This window comes from Eublepharis macularius, chromosome 5, assembly GCF_028583425.1.
Source record: "Eublepharis macularius isolate TG4126 chromosome 5, MPM_Emac_v1.0, whole genome shotgun sequence".
Taxonomy (NCBI): Eukaryota; Metazoa; Chordata; class Lepidosauria; order Squamata; family Eublepharidae; genus Eublepharis; species Eublepharis macularius.
The window spans coordinates 2,274,755-2,292,250 of NC_072794.1; the positions used below are offsets into that span (position 1 = coordinate 2,274,755).

At 46.8% G+C, this 17,496-nt stretch overlaps 2 protein-coding genes across 2 annotated transcripts in view; one reads left to right on the forward strand and one right to left on the reverse strand.

The window, feature by feature from the left end:
* The window catches only part of LOC129330871 (E3 ubiquitin-protein ligase UHRF1-like), an 83,038-nt gene that overhangs the window by 57,562 nt on the left and 7,980 nt on the right, over positions 1–17,496 (reverse strand). The window lies entirely within an intron of this gene.
* Positions 876–17,489, forward strand: LOC129329854 (perilipin-4-like; the record flags this gene model as incomplete). The annotated part of the gene is made up of 5 exons (XM_054979562.1): positions 876–967; positions 11,060–11,109; positions 12,988–13,183; positions 14,248–14,330; positions 16,656–17,489. Coding segments are annotated over exons 1-5 (1,173 nt in total), but the record flags the coding sequence as incomplete, so codon positions are not given.

A 17,496-nucleotide genomic window follows, 5' to 3' on the forward strand; every position in this document is an offset into this window, starting at 1 on the left:
ATGAGCGAGAGTGCTGCTCAGTGAAATGTTACCTATAAAAACACCCTTGCAAATTCAAGATAGCACAATACAAATGTTTTATCTGCGTGAAACTGCACATTCCGAACTGCACGTTTTTGTTCCTGGAACAGCATATATGGTATTTGGTTGCACATTTTTAAAAGCTGGGAATCTAAGGCTTGATGAAACGCGACACTGATGGCTTGTCAGGAGGGTGCCTGTGAGAGGCAGTGTCAGTCAAGCCCAGTCAACTGTAACGAGTCCATTCCCCTTCCTCAGCTCATCTCGCTTCCTTTTGCTGCCTCTTTTATATCCGGTTTCAGATCGTATGATCCTCCAGGCAGGGATCGGTTATCTTCTAGTCTGCCAAGGGCTATGATTGTTAGAGGTACTGCCTAAAGAAATTATTTATCATTATTATAAATAATAATAACCCTCACTCTTGACAACCAAGCATGCCTGAGTATATTTGCTCATTTGGGGGGCCTGGTCTTGCAGCTGTAATGGAGAGCCAAGCTGTAAAAGCAGGACGCCTACATTTCCCATCAAAACTTGAGGGAAGCTGACAAGTGTCCAACCTGTGTCAGGCGTCACTTGTAGCTTGGTTCTCAGACATTGGTCAGACTCTGGGTTGAAACCCGCTCCTGGTCCTATTATGTGTGGGCATGGGCTCCCCCTGCTGGTAACCAGTGGGAGCCCTCTCGCCTTGTTCCAGGTAGCAGATAATCCCCGGTGTGGCAGGTAGCCAGGCCTACGGAATGACAGGTTACCATTCCTAAGGATTGCAACAGGCCGCCCATGCAGTGCTCTGTGATTGGAGGCTTCTTGGCCAAGCTTCCTCCCATCACATGTTTGACAGCTGCGTATATTAGAAGGTAGGCAAAGTAAAATTTGCACTGAAGGTTCTTCTGGATCTCAAGGAAGGATTGTGAGGAGAAGGAGAAAGGGAAGGGAAGGATGAGTGAAGGTAAGTCTACAGAACTTGTCTTGGGGTACATCAGAAGTAGATCTGTTTTAATTGCTCCAGGTGTACGCAAGGGCCAATGTGCTGGCATTCCCAATGCTGCATTGCAACACTGCATCCTAGCTGGAGAGGCCAACCCTAGCTGGGAATTGATGCCTTGTTCTGTTCGGTTCGGTTCTGGCTTTGCCAACCAGATCTCCCTCCTCTGCCTGCCCCTCCAATTCCCTGGTGTTTTGTTCATTTTTCATTGGTAAGCTTGAGATCAAGGACTATGTCTCATTTTCATTTATGTACAGTGCCTGGCACTGCCTTTTTTGAATATTTAATTATCATTACCATAAGCAGCTCTAGGAAGATTTTGTCTGCAAACCAGTCCCAGCCCACACTTAGAAATTTAACTTCTAGCGACCCTATGTTGGGAGAGCTGGGATTTTTAGGCAATTTAACACACAGGTGTGCATGCTAACAAAAATTAAAGTGATCCTCAAAAGTCCCACCGAAAGGAAAAGTGGGACACAGTAATGCGTACCACAACCAAATAGGGCCAGAAGAGAAAATGACACACACATTCTGGAATTGCTGCCTGGCACAACTCCCCAGGTGGGAGGACAGGTGATACCCACGACTTTGGAAGGTATCTTTGCGTTCCGATCTTTACAGCCGACTCCCATTATTGCAGGCTGTCATTATCCTCCTGATTCCAGAGCGAACACAGAGATGACTCAACTTGTTTACGGTAGTAAGAACAAGAAGAAGAGTTTTCATTGTGTTATTCAGTGTTTAGAGCTGTAGTTGAAAACCCTGTACAGCATTACTATCTGCACAAGTTGAGGGACCATGAAGAATACTGGGAAATATTTCCCAACCCCAATCTCCTCTTCCAAGAAGCTCTTAGGTGCTTGAGCAGACCAGACACCTGTCTTCCTCCTGTTCCGTCAACTGACTCCCAACCCCTCTCTGCGTGTTTTGCCTCTTAAATTGTGCTCAGGCCTCATCAGGCAGCCCCCTTTCTGCAAAAACTGGGTTTTTTTAAATTACAAAGTCCTAAGAGTGGCATTGCAGATGGAAGTGTCCTGAAGCAGGCCCTGTCCACTGTGTGACAAAGGCAGGATTTAAACCAGAGACTCAGGGCCAAGCTACACGTGACGAATGACACTTGAACGGCAAGTGAACAGACTCACGCATGTATTCCTCCCTGTTCACTTGCGCTCCACTCGATCACTACGTGATCAACTACAGGGAGGAACACACGTGAGTCTGTTCACTTGCCGGTCAGGTGTCATTCGTCACGTGTAGCTTGGCCCTCAGGCACTGCTAACCTGCTTCCTGCTGTTGCAGGCTGTCTTGCTCTCTTAGGCAGGGAAGTGGCCGGCTGGTCCTTTGACTCGGGACACAAAGAACACCGATGTGCAGGGAAGATTCTCTGCCAGCCCGGTGGTTCATTGACTTCTTGATCATTCAGGAGGCTCTTTCTTGGGACTCCTCAGCTGAATTCAGGACTCCAAATTAGGGTTTGGACACTGGTTTGATTTTTGTCAATTGACTTCAAATATTCCAAAAAAGGTGCCAGGGGTGCCCAACAATGACGTTGCGCATTTTCTTACCCATCTGATATTTTGGTCTCAGGCTCAGCATCAGGTGTTCTGCTAAACAAACCAAGTATTTTCATCTAGGGGAAGTTAACATTGTCATTGTTCTTGTTAGTCTCTTTGGCTCAATCACAGGGACATGTCTGACCACTCAGGCTAGAAGCCTAACACTTCCTCGGGTTTTCGGAACGGTGCCCTCCCGAGCAGGCTTACACTCGTCTAAGCCCACTGACTTCAGTGGACCTAGAAAGCTTCACATCTGCTTAAGACTGAACCGTAAGAGTTCCAAGCAGAACAATATTGTTATTGCAAGCACAATTTTAAAATGCAAATTAAAAATTATCAAACCAAGAACTGAAAGTATGAAACGAAGATGCTTGAGAATTGCCTTTCAGCTGGCCAGAAACCTGCCTGCCTACCTGTGAATATCAATTTCCACCTTGCTCAGAAGGCCACAGGTCAAGGCTGTCAACAGATATGGGTTGAAAAGGGGGAAAGAGCATTTGTTTCCTAGTGGGAAAATGATTTAAATTATGCTGCTACAAGAGATACTTGATGGCTTTATAGACTATCAGCGCCAGGTAGACAGGATAGCTAAATGGGGCCACCATGTTCAGGGCCAGTCTACCTCTGGGTGCTGAGAGGTGGGCAGCAAAGAAGGGGGGGGGCTCTTGCCTTTTGCTCATGAGATTTCCACTGGGTGGCCACTACTGGATTGGCCTATTAGCTATAGCAACTTCTTAAAAACTCACTGTTCAGAGTCCAGGATCTCTAGCACCAGTGCTGGAGTCAAAGAAGACAAGTTCATCTGGGCTTCCCGTTGGACCAACTGGCTGGCCATTTGTTGGAGACAAAGTGATTGAAGAGGCCTATCATATTTTTTATTCTGGTCTTCCTCCCAGAAGCTCAGCAGAGTATACATAGTCTTCCTCTTGAGTGGATGTTAAGTCATTCTGAAGGGCGGTATATAAATCTAATACTATTATTATTATGTTATTATTCCCTTTACCATTCTATTCTCCCAGTAGCCCTGTGAAGTAAATTAGGTTGAAAGAGAGCGACCGGTCCAAGGTGACTCAGCGAGCTTCACGAGAGAGCAGGGATTTGCACCCAAACTTCTATGTCCTGATTCGATGCCCGAACCATGATAGCACGTTGATCTCTGATCCAGCCAGGCTCTTCCACTGTTAAAATGTTCTTTGTGTGCCTTTCTTCATCACATGTCATGCATACTGATGGCAATACATTTAATAATTTTCAACAGGGCCTAACATTTGAGGGAGGGGGTGACTCTTTGATCAAAAATGCAATGACATTTCCATTGTAACTTTCTTTCATCTCTACTACTGTTTTAGATTCATGCGTTTCTTTGAACATCCAGCCGCCCTCTGTTTCTATAGCTTACACCGAGTGTAAAGCAAAATAGAATGCAGTACAATCACAAGACATAAATGTGTGACTAAAACTTCTCACCCATTCATGGTGGCCTCTTTTTTCCTTCTGAATGCCCACAAATCTGGGGCGCATCTCCCCAAAGCCATGCCTTTTTTGTGTGCCTCACTGGCGGTGCTGGTGACGGACCCTTGCCCTCAGTCAGTCAGGGTGGCCATGTTTGTCTTTGCCTTCTTAAAATGCTGTCAAAATGGGTCACTAGAGAACAACCCCTGAAGTCCGTGTTTATTCCCCACTTCCTCCAAGGAGCTCAGGGCAGCCTGTGTTCTCCCTCCATTTTAGGCTCACAACAACCCTATCAGCAAAAACAAAAAGAGCCCAGTAGCACCTTTAAGACTAACCGACTTTGTTGCAGCATAAGCTTTCGAGAACCACAGCTCTCTTTGTCAGATGATGCATCTGATGAAGAGAACTGTGGCTCTCGAAAGCTTATACTACAATAAAGTTGGTTAGTCTTAAAGGTGCTACTGGGCTCTTTTTGTTTTTGCTACTACAGACTAACACGGCTAACTCCTCTGCACCTATCAGTTAGGTGAGGCTGAGAGAGAGTGACGGCCTGCGGCCACCCAGCCAGCTTCATGGCAGAGTGGGGATTTGAACACGGGCCTCCCAAAGCCTAGCCTTACACTATGACCACACTGCCATTCTACAAATTCTAGGTCCCTCTCTGGGGTCTCTAGAAAGCAAATCTCTGAAAGGGAAAGGGAAGAGCTGCCTGTCTTCTCATGAGCATGCAGATCAATGCACACAAATGAACGCTAATGTGCCACACAGCGAGTGTGCAGCCAGCAATTTCACACACGGCAGATGCTTTTGCCCCTTTGGAGTACTGCTATTGTGGAGAAAATATATCATTAACCAAATAAACCATCACCTTCCTGACTTTTAAATCAGTACTGGACTAGTTATGGCAGAGTAAATTGGGGGGATCTCAATCACTGAGCCTTGCTGTGAGTGCTGCAAAGCGCTGGGATGGCCGTCTTCATCATCACTTTACCTGACCAGCAGAATGAGATCTAATCGCCCATTCTCGCTCTTTTTGGCCATTCTATAAACCGGAGCACAGTGAGACTGTGGCATGGGTGGGGTGCCCAGACACTGCCATGGGTCAGACGTTGCGCAGGCAGGGCCCGCCTGCCTCCACCTGGCACTTTCCATCCACCCACCTTTCCCATGCTGACGACAAAATCTCATCATGTGGTTGAGTTACACAAGAAGGAGGCCTCTTGCAGAGCCGTGGTTGCCAAATGTCAAATGGGGAGGCAGAGACCAAAGAGAAGGTGAGAGTTGCCCAGGGAGGGTAAGAACCACACATTTCCATACATAGAGCAGGGACAATGTGGTGCAATGGTTATTGAGCTGGACTGGCGGTGACTCTCCAAGATACGTAGGCGAGGTCTGCCCAGCCCTGCTCTACCTTGCAACACATTATGGGCCTTGGTTTCCTTCATCAAATACACAGGGTAAGTGATCGAAGCCTAAGTGTAGACTCTTCTCTCGTGTTCTCTCTTCCTCTGTTTTATTCTCACAACTGCCTTATCAGGTGGGTTCGACTGGGCAACAGGGACTGGCCAAAAGTCACCCAGACAGCTTTATGTTGGAGCAGGGATTTGAACCCAGATCTTCAGCCACAGCTTTAATCACTGCACCACACTGGCTTGCAATGCTAGCTTTGTGTGTGTTTTTTAATTAAAATAAATAATTATTCTCAGGGCTTGTTTTCTGGGAAAAGAGGCGGTGGAACTCAGTGGTGGAACTCAGGACTGCACAATGACGTTACTTTGGGTCAGCTAGAACAAGGGGGGGGAGTTTTTAAAAGTTTAAATTGCCCTTGGCGAAAAGGGTCACATGGCCGGTGGCTCCGCCTCCTGATCTCCAGACAGAGGGGAGTTAGGGTGGGGCCACTGGCCATGTGACCATTTTCAAGAGGTGCTAGAACGCTGTTCCACCACATTCCAGCTGAAAAAAAGCCCTGATTATTCTTTATGTAACAACTTAAAAAAAAACTTTTGTTAGTCCAGCATAATAACAAGTAGTCAGTGAGCTATAAACACACATAAAATACAGATCCATAAGATGTTTCTTCTGAAGCGGTGATGATAATCCCTGAGATTAAAAATATCATCCTCGTTGGATCCCACAGAAAATTTTTAACATGAGCAACAGTCCTTGGGTGCATGGATTCATGAAATTATTTCTTGCTTTTAGCTTGCAATGTGAAAACTTCTCCATCTCCATTACCTTTTCCATGTGCCCAATACGTAGCGCGAGGTATTCCTTCCAACACAATTTCAAAACCAAATTACAGGAATCATGCCAACTTTTGGTTGGACATTCCATTGCTCCATATGCATATTTTTATTTCATCAAAAATTAGATGAAAGCACATTGTGTTGCCACAGCCCTAGTGATACTGCTTGTGCAAACACAACTATGCCTAGTACGTTTTCGTTTCTGTTCACACATCACTGGATCCAAACCCGCTGTCTATGAGAGCTGGTGTTATGAATTGCCTACATTAGTTTTATAAAATGGGTAAGGAACAATTCATAATACTATCGATTCTAAAACATTTTAGTTACTGCTGAATAACAGATATATTAAGAATTATAATTCCACAGGGGGGTAGCAAAAAGCCCACACAGGAGTCTTGTAGCACTTTGAAAACTGACATTTTATTCCATAGGGCTATAATCTACAAAAACTTCTACTCAAATAAAATCTTATTAGCCGTTATGCTGCTAAAAGTCTCCTGTTTATTAATAATTATGTTTATTATTAATATAATTAGTAATTATTAAATGCAAGAAAGAAGAGATGGCGGGCATGACACCTGGGACTGGCTGTATGCTCCACCAGTATGCCACGGCTTCAAGCTAAGAAGGGGGTTTCCACACTCTCCTCTGAGCCTCGCAGTAGAACAGCCGGATTGGAGTCCAGTGGCACCTAAGAGACCAACAAGATTTTCAGAATGTCTGAGGAAGGGAGCTCTGACTCTCGAAAGCCCAGACCCTGAAAACCTTGCTTGTCTCTAAGGTGCCCTTTGGACTCCAATCCGGCTGTTCAACTACAGACCACCCACCTAAACTCTCCTCTCAATAGCACTGTGCACTGCCTGGAAGTGAAAGGGCTCTCTGTCTTCTCATGGAGGCCCATTATTCTGGGTCTGCCACCCCCACGGCAGAGCAGCCCCTGACCCTAGTGGCTGCCTTCCACCTTTGCCTACAAAGATGCTCTGAGCAGCGGACTGGCTTTTCTGGGAGATGCCCTGCCAGGTATTTCAGTATCTGGAGTGTGGGGGAGATGAATAAGCAGTAGTACCGGTGGAACAAAATTGGATTAGTGCTGTTAAAACAAATGGGTGCATTTAGACCTTATGACACAAAATGTGTGGGATGCAACCCAGTTGCCAAACAAGCTCCCGCTGGCAGTGTGGGCAACTCCTGCTATGATCAGTTCATTAGATACAAAGCAGAGGCTGGTGGATTTTCCAGAGTCAGCAGCTAAGAAGATGGACTCTGCCTTATGCAGCTTCCAGAAACAACTAGGAACATTCATGAAAGAGGAGAACTGTTCTCTCCATATCCATATTTGCTAAAGGGAACCTCCTTGTACAGAGGCAGAATTATCTTTAAACCCTAGAACACTAGAAATACATTATTTATTAAAATATTTATAGCCTGCCTCCCCCCCAGGATAACAAAATAAACTGATGGCCGAGTTGTGTGATCTTGAGGGGTGGGGCTGGAGAGCTGAACAGAATGCCGAGCTAGAGGAACTGGAGGGGAGAACCCACATTCAGTGTAATGCCTTTTAGTAGGGCCAACTGAAAGGACCAAAAAAAAATTACGCAAGCTTTCGAGTTCACCAGAACTCTTCACCAAGCTAGACATTACAAAATTAAAGCAAAACTAAAAGAGGGGAAAAGCAGGTTTTTCGGGTCCAGCTCTTACGGCCTGGTCCAGCCCTTAAATCAGGAAAGGGTTGCTGTCTCTTAACCTCAGATCTTGGAGATGGTTCCGGTTATTTTGTGCCTGCTTCCATTATAATCATTTTATTATTATAGTTGTTGTTGCTGTTACTGTTATGCTATCTGGTGAGCCTCGAACGGACTGAAATGAGGTCAATTCATAAATAAATATTAATTCACACATCCCAGGATCTGAGATGGAAAATTATAGATTTCTGTGCAAAACTCTTGCACAGAAATCCTGATTCAAAAGTTTCCAAGGGACCTACACTAGGGATAAACTGTGAGCGGCCAAAAGAGACTATCCCCCACCCACCCCCTCAACCAAGGGCTTCCTCCCTGGCTCACCAGGTGACCCTCGGTGGCAAATAGCCATGCGCCCCTCAGAACTCTGTCAAGAAACTTGGCCATTTTTTCTCCCATGTAAGATGAGATGGGTCAGGCCGCAATAGCTCTTTATCCACACTTCTTCTCATAGGCATCAGCAAAAGAGGCTTTGAGTTTTTGGCTTAAACTAGAGTTTCCAGCTCCGCCTTAGGAAGTTCCTGAGATTTGGGACTGGAGCCTGGGAAGGCAAAATTTGGGGAGGGGAGGGTGCTCCGGAGGGATATGATTCCACTGAGTATCTTCCAAAGCTGCTATTTCCTCCAGGGGAACTGAGATCTGTTGCCTGAAGATTAGTTGGCCTCTTCTGATGGTGAACTTGACGTCGAGTTTTCTGTATACTCAACCCATAAGGATCAGACCTGCTTTATCCATCCATTCTGACCCCCCCCCACACACACACACACTGCTTCAGTTCTTTAACTCTACACTTTGAGGGAGCTGAACTGCAGTGGGGCCTGTTTTATATTTCTGCACTGGAAAAATGCCCCATTTCTGCTGTGGGCCTTACAAACGCCTCAGGTTTGTTAGCTGATCGATGAGGAAACTTACAAGATTTTTTGTCTTTTTTAATGGCACCAATGTTGCAACATAGCAATATTGCTGTTTTTTATTATTATTTAAATGCGACTTGACTACAGTGGTCCAGGCAATGGCCACCTCTAGGTCAGACTACTGTAACGCGCTCGACACTGGGCTTCCCCTGAACCTGACCCGGCGGTTACAGCTGCTACAGAATGCAGCGGCGCGGGTCATCACCAGAACACCAAGGTGTGCGCACATAACGCCGGTATTGCACCAGCTGCACTGGTTACCGGTGGAGTACCGAATCAGGTTCAAGGTTTTGGTATTAACCTATAAAGCCCTAGGCGGACTGGGACTGGCGTATCTGTGGGACCGCCTCTCCCCATATGAACCCCAGAGGACTCTTCGCTCTAATGGCAAACATCTGCTGAAGGCCCCTGGCCCCAGGGAGGCCCGTCTGGCATCGACCAGGGCCAGGGCTTTCTCGGTCCTGGCCCCAGCCTGGTGGAACGCTCTGTCTAATGAGACCAGGGCCTGGCAGGACTTGTTATCCTTCCGCAGGGCCTGTAAGATGGAGCTGTTCCGCCAGGCCTATGGTTGATGCTAGGCAGAGCCCCCCTGTCTGGTTAAGCATGGGTGGTGCCCTCCCCACTGTTAACATCCTCTATCTGTTGAATATTCCCTAATGCTCTGGTGCTGACTAAAGGGTATGTATAGTTACTTTATTGTGCCACTCTGTCTGTCTGTCTGTCTGTTTTAATTTTTGGATGTTTTATAATTTATAGCTTTAAACTGTATGAATCATCTGATGTAATATTAAATGTGCGTGCAAACTGTGATCAGCCCTGAGCCTGCTGGCGTGGGAAGGGTGTAATATAAATCTAATAAATTAAATTAAATTTTAAAAGAATGGACTAAAAAGCACAGGTAAAAACTTTAAAAGAGCAAGTGGGAGCCATGGCTCTGCAGAGTCCCACCCCCCACCCCCCCAACTCCACCAGAGCTGCAAGGTTCTCTTTAAGGCAGCAACGTTGCAAGGTTGCTATTTAATTTTTGTTTAAGTTCAGGGGCAAAAACTGGATTGGTTGCTGTTTAACCAATCAGGCTGTAGGGGAATAAAGAGGAGGGCAAAAGGCAGGGCCAGGCCTCACACGGAGGAAAGCATTCTGCGCGTCAAAAAACCCCTGGTTTGACTTGGCTGAAAAAAAGATCAGGGTATGTGGACAAGAGGAAAAACTACAGGAAAACCAGGGCCGATTCCAGACGACTAACCTGAAGGCGCTGCATGCCACCATGTTCCGGATCACGATGGGGAAAATGCGAAATATCGTGTTTTCTTGCGCGAGTTTGGCGCAACAAAACGTGATATTTCGCGTTTTCCCCGTCGCAATCCGGAACATGGCGGCATGCAGCGCCTTCAGGTTAGTCGTCTGGAATCGGCCCAGGGAAAGATAGATTCTGCAGCAGGTAAAGACTTTTTCTGTGCAGAACATAAAAAAACCCTGGGAAGCAGTTTGGAGACTGAATCGGGGTATTTTGACTGCGTGTGCAGGACTCTGGAGAGAAATCGATGTACTATGGGGCTAGAACTGATGAAAGAGCCCTGTACAGAAATGTTTGTAACTCGGGGAGATCTTTAGTTTGGCTTATACACACTGGCCTCCCTAGCTTATACATGTTAGCTGATCATGGGCCTGTGCAAAGAAATTTGTTGCTAAGTGCTTAACATAAGAAGGGCTCAGCCTAAACCGCTCCTGCTGAACACACTGGGGAAGAAGAGGTTAAAGAGTCCTTTGCTTGTTGAGTGGGTAACGACTGTGAAAGGGCCAAAGAGCCAGATCCACAGTACATCCCCTCCAGGGCTTTTTTCCTGGGAAAAGAGGTGGTGGAACTCAGTGAGTTGCCCTCGGAGAAGATGGTCACATGGCTGGTGGCCCCGCCCCCTGCTCTCCAGACAGAGGGGAGTTTAGACTGCCCTCCGCACCATGCGGCGCGGAGGGCAATCTCAACTCCCCTCTGTCTGGAGATCAGGGGGCGGGGCCACCGGCCACGTGACCATTTTCAAGAGGTTCCGGAACTCCGTTCCACTGCGTTCCCGCTGAAAAAAAGCCCTGATCCCCTCTACAGATATTAACCAGCTTCCCAAACTCTGCCCCCTCCCCTTTCTCATTACAGACGCAGCCACCAGTGACAAGGGAGATAGTCTTGAAGCTCTAATGAATGAGGTAGGTCAACCCATATGTTATGTATTGGCATAGGGTCAGGCTGAGCTCAGGCTCCTGAAGCCTTTGTTACTATTTGTTGTTTCATGCTGGCAGCGGCCAATCATATCTGTATAATAAAGACCAATCACCTTACTGGAAATAAGTTACTATGTATCTGCTACATAGAACAAATGCTAAACTTGTTCTCTTACCTCAAGGTTTGCTTGGATCTGTAGGCGTCCTGGAAGCTTAAAGTTTAGCATTTACAGAGCAGCAGGAAGGGGAAGGGAAATACAGGCGCCTGTATTTCCCTCCCTGCTGCTCTGTAAATGCTAAACTTTAAGCTTCCAGGACGCCTACAGATCCCGACAAACCTTGAGGTAAGAGAACACGTGCTGAACCTAGGTATTTCTTAACGTGTGTTTTGGCTCGAAGTAAGGGATGCTGAGTGGGAGATAAGGGGACCCACCCACCGGAGACAGAGGACACGTGCTCCTTTGAAATATGCCAGGGAAGCATATTTCCTAAGACCCTTTTGTTAATAATAAGTCTGAAAGTATGTGGGCATTCCACGGTGAAATCCGGCTGCCATCAGAGGAAGAACAAAAAGCAAGACCAGGGTTTCTTTGGATTTTTCGTGTCATTTGTATCTGTTCGTTATTTGTATTTTATTCCTGGAAGTCACTTGAGATCCAATTTTGGGCAGCACATTGGGATAAAAATATAATAAAGTAAATGTGCATTTTAAAAAAAACCTCAGAAGCTGGCAAGTAACAACATGCAGCAGGACTAAGGTATGTCTTTGTTGCGCCCCAAGATCAGCAGCATGTGCAGTACATGTAAATGTGCGTTATTTGCATAATGGTTTCATGTTTTTGCATAACGCTGCAGTGAGTACATGCCCTCCACCACCAGCCACTTCCATTTGCTTGATTTTCTTCAAAATACTTTTATCTCTCCTCTCTCTACTGCCCCAGTTGCCCCTTGGCTAAGACTGCTGCAGTCTGAGCAGCTTGCAGTATAAATGATAAAGTAACAATTTGCTGCAAAACCAATAAGGACATTCAATCCAAAAGAGGAGCAACTATGAAAACAGCCACCTTAAAACACTTGAAAGACAGCAGGCGCAAATCATAAATATCTTAAAAACAGCATGAAATAAACCTTGGAATTCCAGTGTTTAAAATCATTAACAAGGAGAACCAACAACCTGAAGGACATCAAAAAAGGTTGAGAGAATGGAAATGACTTTTGCCAGCACCAAGATGGTTAATGGCTGAGCACTAGGCAAGCCTCTGTGGGGAGGGAGGGAGTTCCAGAGCAAAGGCACCACCACGAGGAAGGCCCTGTCCTTGGCCTCATCCACCTAGTCTTGGAATATGGGGGTGTACAGAGCAGGTGGCTGATGGTGATCCCAGCCAGCTGGCAGGGAAAAGGTAATCTTTTAGGAAACCTGGTCTCGGGCCATGTACACCTTTAAAGACCAGCACCAGCAAACAGAACTGTGCTTGGAAATGACAGCAGCCAGTATAAAGCTTATAAAAGCAGCAAAAGTGGCAAGGTGTGATTGCTCTAAGTCACGCTTGCTAGCAGCTGAGCAGACACATTTCGAGCCAGCCGAAGCCTCTGACCCATCTTCATGGGCTGCCCTATGGCAGATGCATTGCAGTAGTCCCGTCACTATTCTACACAGACAATGAAATGAAGCACTGACTGTATGCTAGGCGCTGTACGTACTTATGCCAAACACTCCCGCTAAGTGAGCAGCCTGAGCCTTCAGCGAAGAAGCAGAGGGGAAGAGGGAGGGGGAAATGCTACCAGCAGCAGGACCTGTGCTGAGTGCCGAGGCAGGAGGCTGTTGGCTTGCCTCTTAATGCTCCCTGCGTCTCCCTCCTCCAGAATGTCCTGAGCCGAGTGGCCAGCCTCCCTTTGGTCAGTGCTCTGTACAACCTCTGTGCCTCCTGGTATAGCCATGCCAAAGAAACCCATCCATATTTCAGCAAGGCTGCCAACGTGGTGGAGACAGTTACTGCCGTGGCAGTAGGGATCGTCGTAGGGGGCACACAGCCGATTCTCAACCATGTCGTGCCCCGCAGTGAGTACCAAGGTCACCTACTGGGTTGGGGGGGGGAGAACTCTTGCTTGGAACACTGAAGGTTCTCAGCACCTTCGCATACCACACCCGTGTGCTAAGTTGCATAATGTTTCAGTTCTCTCCACTTTGGGTTTCCTGCCATTACATTTTGGAGGGTGGGATGAGCTTATTACATTTTTATCCTGTTTATCAGACAGAACCAATCTTCTGGAGGGTTGAACAACTTTCTAGCCTTCATGGCTAAGTCCAATATGCAGGGCTTTTTGTCTGGGAAAAGAGGTGGTGGAACTCAGTGGGTTGCCCTCGGAGAAAATGGTCACATGGCCGGTGGCCCCGCCCCCTGATCTCCAGACAGAGGGGAGTGGAGATTGCCCTCCATGGCTGCGCGGAGGGCAATCTCAACTCCCCTCTGTCTGGAGATCAGGGGGCGGGGCCACCGGCCATGTGACCATTTTCAAGAGGTTCCGGAACTCCGTTCCACTGCGGTCCAGCTGAAAAAAAGCCCTGCAAATACATATGCCACACCTGGGACCTAGACCTGCCACCTCTTTAAACAACAGCCGCCCAATGTTAAGGCCATTTCCCTCTTACTGCTTCCTAAGCACCGTTGTTACAACTAAGGTGTCCAGAAAGCTGCACAGGGGAGGCTGCTCGGCTCCTCTAGGCTCCTGGAAACGTACCTAGCGGAACCTGAGCTGCACCACCTCGGCTCCTTTGCAAGTGATACACTGGACTAAGTATGAGTTGTTTACCGCTCCTGGTGAGTCCTGCAAGGCACGGCTGTTTTTGCAAACAAGGCAGAATAATAACGCCGGAACTATTCCTCGCCTTTACAGGTCCTGATTTCTGTTCAGGCGTGGCTGCAGTCCTTGCCATTGGCGCTGTGGAGCAAACTTGGCTTCCCCAAAGGGACTGTTCAGGATAAATGCGCTGTACCCCAAATGGGAACCAGATTCCTGGCATTTAGATAAACAGTATGGTCTGTTAAATGGTCTGTTAAATAGATAAAAATGGTCTGGTCCAAAGCTGGGAGTTTTAAAACGTGAATGTCTATTTTTGCCTAGTTTCAGCAGTGAACAATTTTGTGAACCAGGGGCTTGACAGAATAGAGGAGACTCTACCCTGCCTCCACCAGCAACCCACCCAGGTAACTGTATCTTCTCTAGCCAGCCTCTAAGGAGCACAGGACAGTATACATGCTCCCCTTTGTCCTCACAACAACCCTATGGGGTAGGCTGAACTGAGAAAGAGTCTCTGACTCTTGGTTTTCCAGAGATGATTCAGGCTTTGAATTCTGGCCTGCTGAGTCCTAGTCAAGCACGCTGACTGCTACGCCACACCGGCTCAGTACAAAGCAGGTCTCATAAGATCTAGGCTCAATATTACACTTATGCCTGTTTAAACCTTCCTTTCTTGATTTTGAAGATAAAATGCTATTAAATGGGGAGGCGTGCTACGTGTAGATAAGGTCAGGTTTCAAGGCTAGCTGGAGCAACGTCTCAGTGGCCTGCCTGGGCAACGGGTTTCCCAGAAGACTACAGAACTTCACAGAAGGTGCTGCCCTTTACTTATTTGTGTTTTTTTTAAAAGTATGTATATAAGGAAAATTAAGGGCTTCATCTGCCAGGACTTGCTCGAGGTAGCTATCAGATTAAAACAATTCAACAATAAAATCATTTTTTAAAAAACACAAAATGTAAACTCCATCAACAATAAAATCAGCAATAAAACTTGCAGTAAGGCCACCACTACAAAGAGCCCCCAAAGCAATGTAAAATAAAGCAACGCCAGCCGATGTCTTAAGCCAGTAGTAATAAAAGAGCCCGTCATGGATATAGTGAGAAGTATAGGAGTTTCTGGCCATCCTAGCCCCACAAGCAGACAGGCCACAAAGGGAGTTTCGAGGCCTAGAACAGAAAACCTTGGAGACTGGTATGAAGCGTGTATGGCCATATATAGATTGGACGAGCATATACAATGTACTAAGGCCAAGGTACATGAGAATGGCAGGAATGTCTAACTTCACAAAAGTCAGAAACAGAATTCAAGGATGGATGTATTGGTGGAGGGCCAAAAGATATTCCTATGTAGGGGGTTTTTCTGGGAAAAGAGGTGGTGGAACTCAGTGGGTTGCCCTCGGAGAAAATGGTCACATGGCTGGTGGCCCCGCCCTCTGATCTCCAGACAGAGGGGAGTTTAGATGGCCCTCCGTGCCATGGCGCGGAGGGCAATCTCAACTCCCCTCTGTCTGGAGATCAGAGGGCGGGGCCACCAGCCATGTGACCATTTTCAAGAGGTTCCGGAACTCCGTTCCACCACGTTCCAGCTGAAAAAAAGCCCTGTTCATATGTATGAGAATGCTGAGAATCACTAATTTTGCATGGCCTTTGTTAAGATAGGCAGCAAGAATGAACTGTTTTTATATATTTTAAGATGTTTCAAATACGAATAACCTTGTTTGCTGTTTGGAGTTCTGAGATGGTAAGTTAGCCAAGGAGTGCCCCTTTAAAGTGGGACAGCCATTGTGAGGAGAAGGTTCTGAGACCCTATAAATATGACACGCTGAACTGAGAGGGAGCTTCTTCCTAGGAGGGGATCCTGCCTGTGACTTCTTATCTTTGGATAAGATAACTTTTTGGGACTCGTGTAATCGCTCTCCTTAAATTGTCTTTGTAGTTGTTATGATGGATGGTATGATTTCTCTATTGATTGAGCTGGTATTAAGAATGCTAAATAATTATGTTGTAATAATAAAGACTTAGAATGGAAGCAGAGATTCTTTGATAGTATTACTTGGGTATTATACCTAGTAACAAACCTAAAGAGAGCTAGTTTGGTGTAGTGGTCAAGAGCAGCAGGACTCTAATCCGGAGAACCGGTTCTGATTCCCCACTCCTCCACTTGAAGCCAGCTGGGTTTCCTTGGGTCAGTCACAGCTCTCTCAGAGCTCTCTCAGCCCCACCCACCTCACAGGGTGTTGTGGGGATAATAATGGCATACTTTGTAAACTGCTCTGAGTGGGCATTAAGTTGTCCTGAAGGGCACTATATAAATCGAATGTTGTTATTATTATTATTATCAAACGTTATTGCCCGAGTTAAATGATTTGATATAGGAAAGCCAACTAGATGCTCAGGGCTTCTTAAGTGCACACCTATATCTGAATCAGACCCAACCAGAGTCATCCAAAACAAGCACACAGGTGGGCTACAGGCCATAAAAACAGCAATCCAGAATGGGATTTCGGTGGGATTTCCTGTCTCCCCTGGCCAAGAGGCTTCTAGGTTGTGAAATAGCTTGCCGTTCCTTCTTCTGATCAGCATCCTGGGGTCTCAGTGAGCCACAGCCAGTGCTTGATCCACAGATCTCCTGGTTTCCAAAGGCCCACAGACAGTTCTGCAAGACGTTAGGCTAGGAAGCCTTTTCTATCTTCTGCTTGAGTTATGTTCTGTGGTCTCCCCACACCTTCTAGCTGTATGAAGATAGCTGCAACTTAACGAAATCAGTGGTTTCTTCCACGGTCAACACAGCCAAAGATGCTGCTTTTGGAGCCAAAGATATCGTAACACACAGAGTGGCAGAAGCTGTAGACATCACCAAGGACATTGTGCGTGACAGTGTCGGCCTGACCAAGTCAGTGGCGTCTTCCACAATGAACTCTGCCAGGGAGGCTGCATTTGGGGCAACGGATCTGATGTCCCATAGAGTGGCTGATGTTGTCAACTTAACCAAAGGGACTGTTCATGACACCCTCGGCTTGACCAAGTCAGTGGCGTCTTCCACAATGAACACTGCCAGGGAGGCTGCATTTGGGGCCACGGATCTTGTGACCAGTCGAATGGGCGACATTGTCAACTTGACCAAAGGGACCGTTCAGGACAGTGTTGACTTGACTAAGTCAGTGATGAATTCCACAGTTAACACCACCAAAGACGCCACATTTGGGGCCACAGATCTCGTGACCCACAGAGTGGCCGACATCGTCAACTTGACCAAAGGGACCGTTCAGGACAGTGTTGACTTGACCAAGTCAGTGATGAATTCCACAGTCAACACTGCCAAAGATGCTGCATTTGGGGCCACAGATCTCGTGACTCACAGAGTGACGGACATCGTCAACTTGACCAAAGGAACCGTTCAGGACAGTGTTGGCTTAACCAAGTTGGTGGTGGCTTCCACAGTGAATACTGCTAAGGATGTTGCATTTGGTGCCAAAGATATTGTGACCAGTCGAATGGGTGACATCATCAACTTGACCAAAGGGACCGTTCAGGACAGCGTTGACTTGACCAAGTCAGTGGTGTCCTCTACAG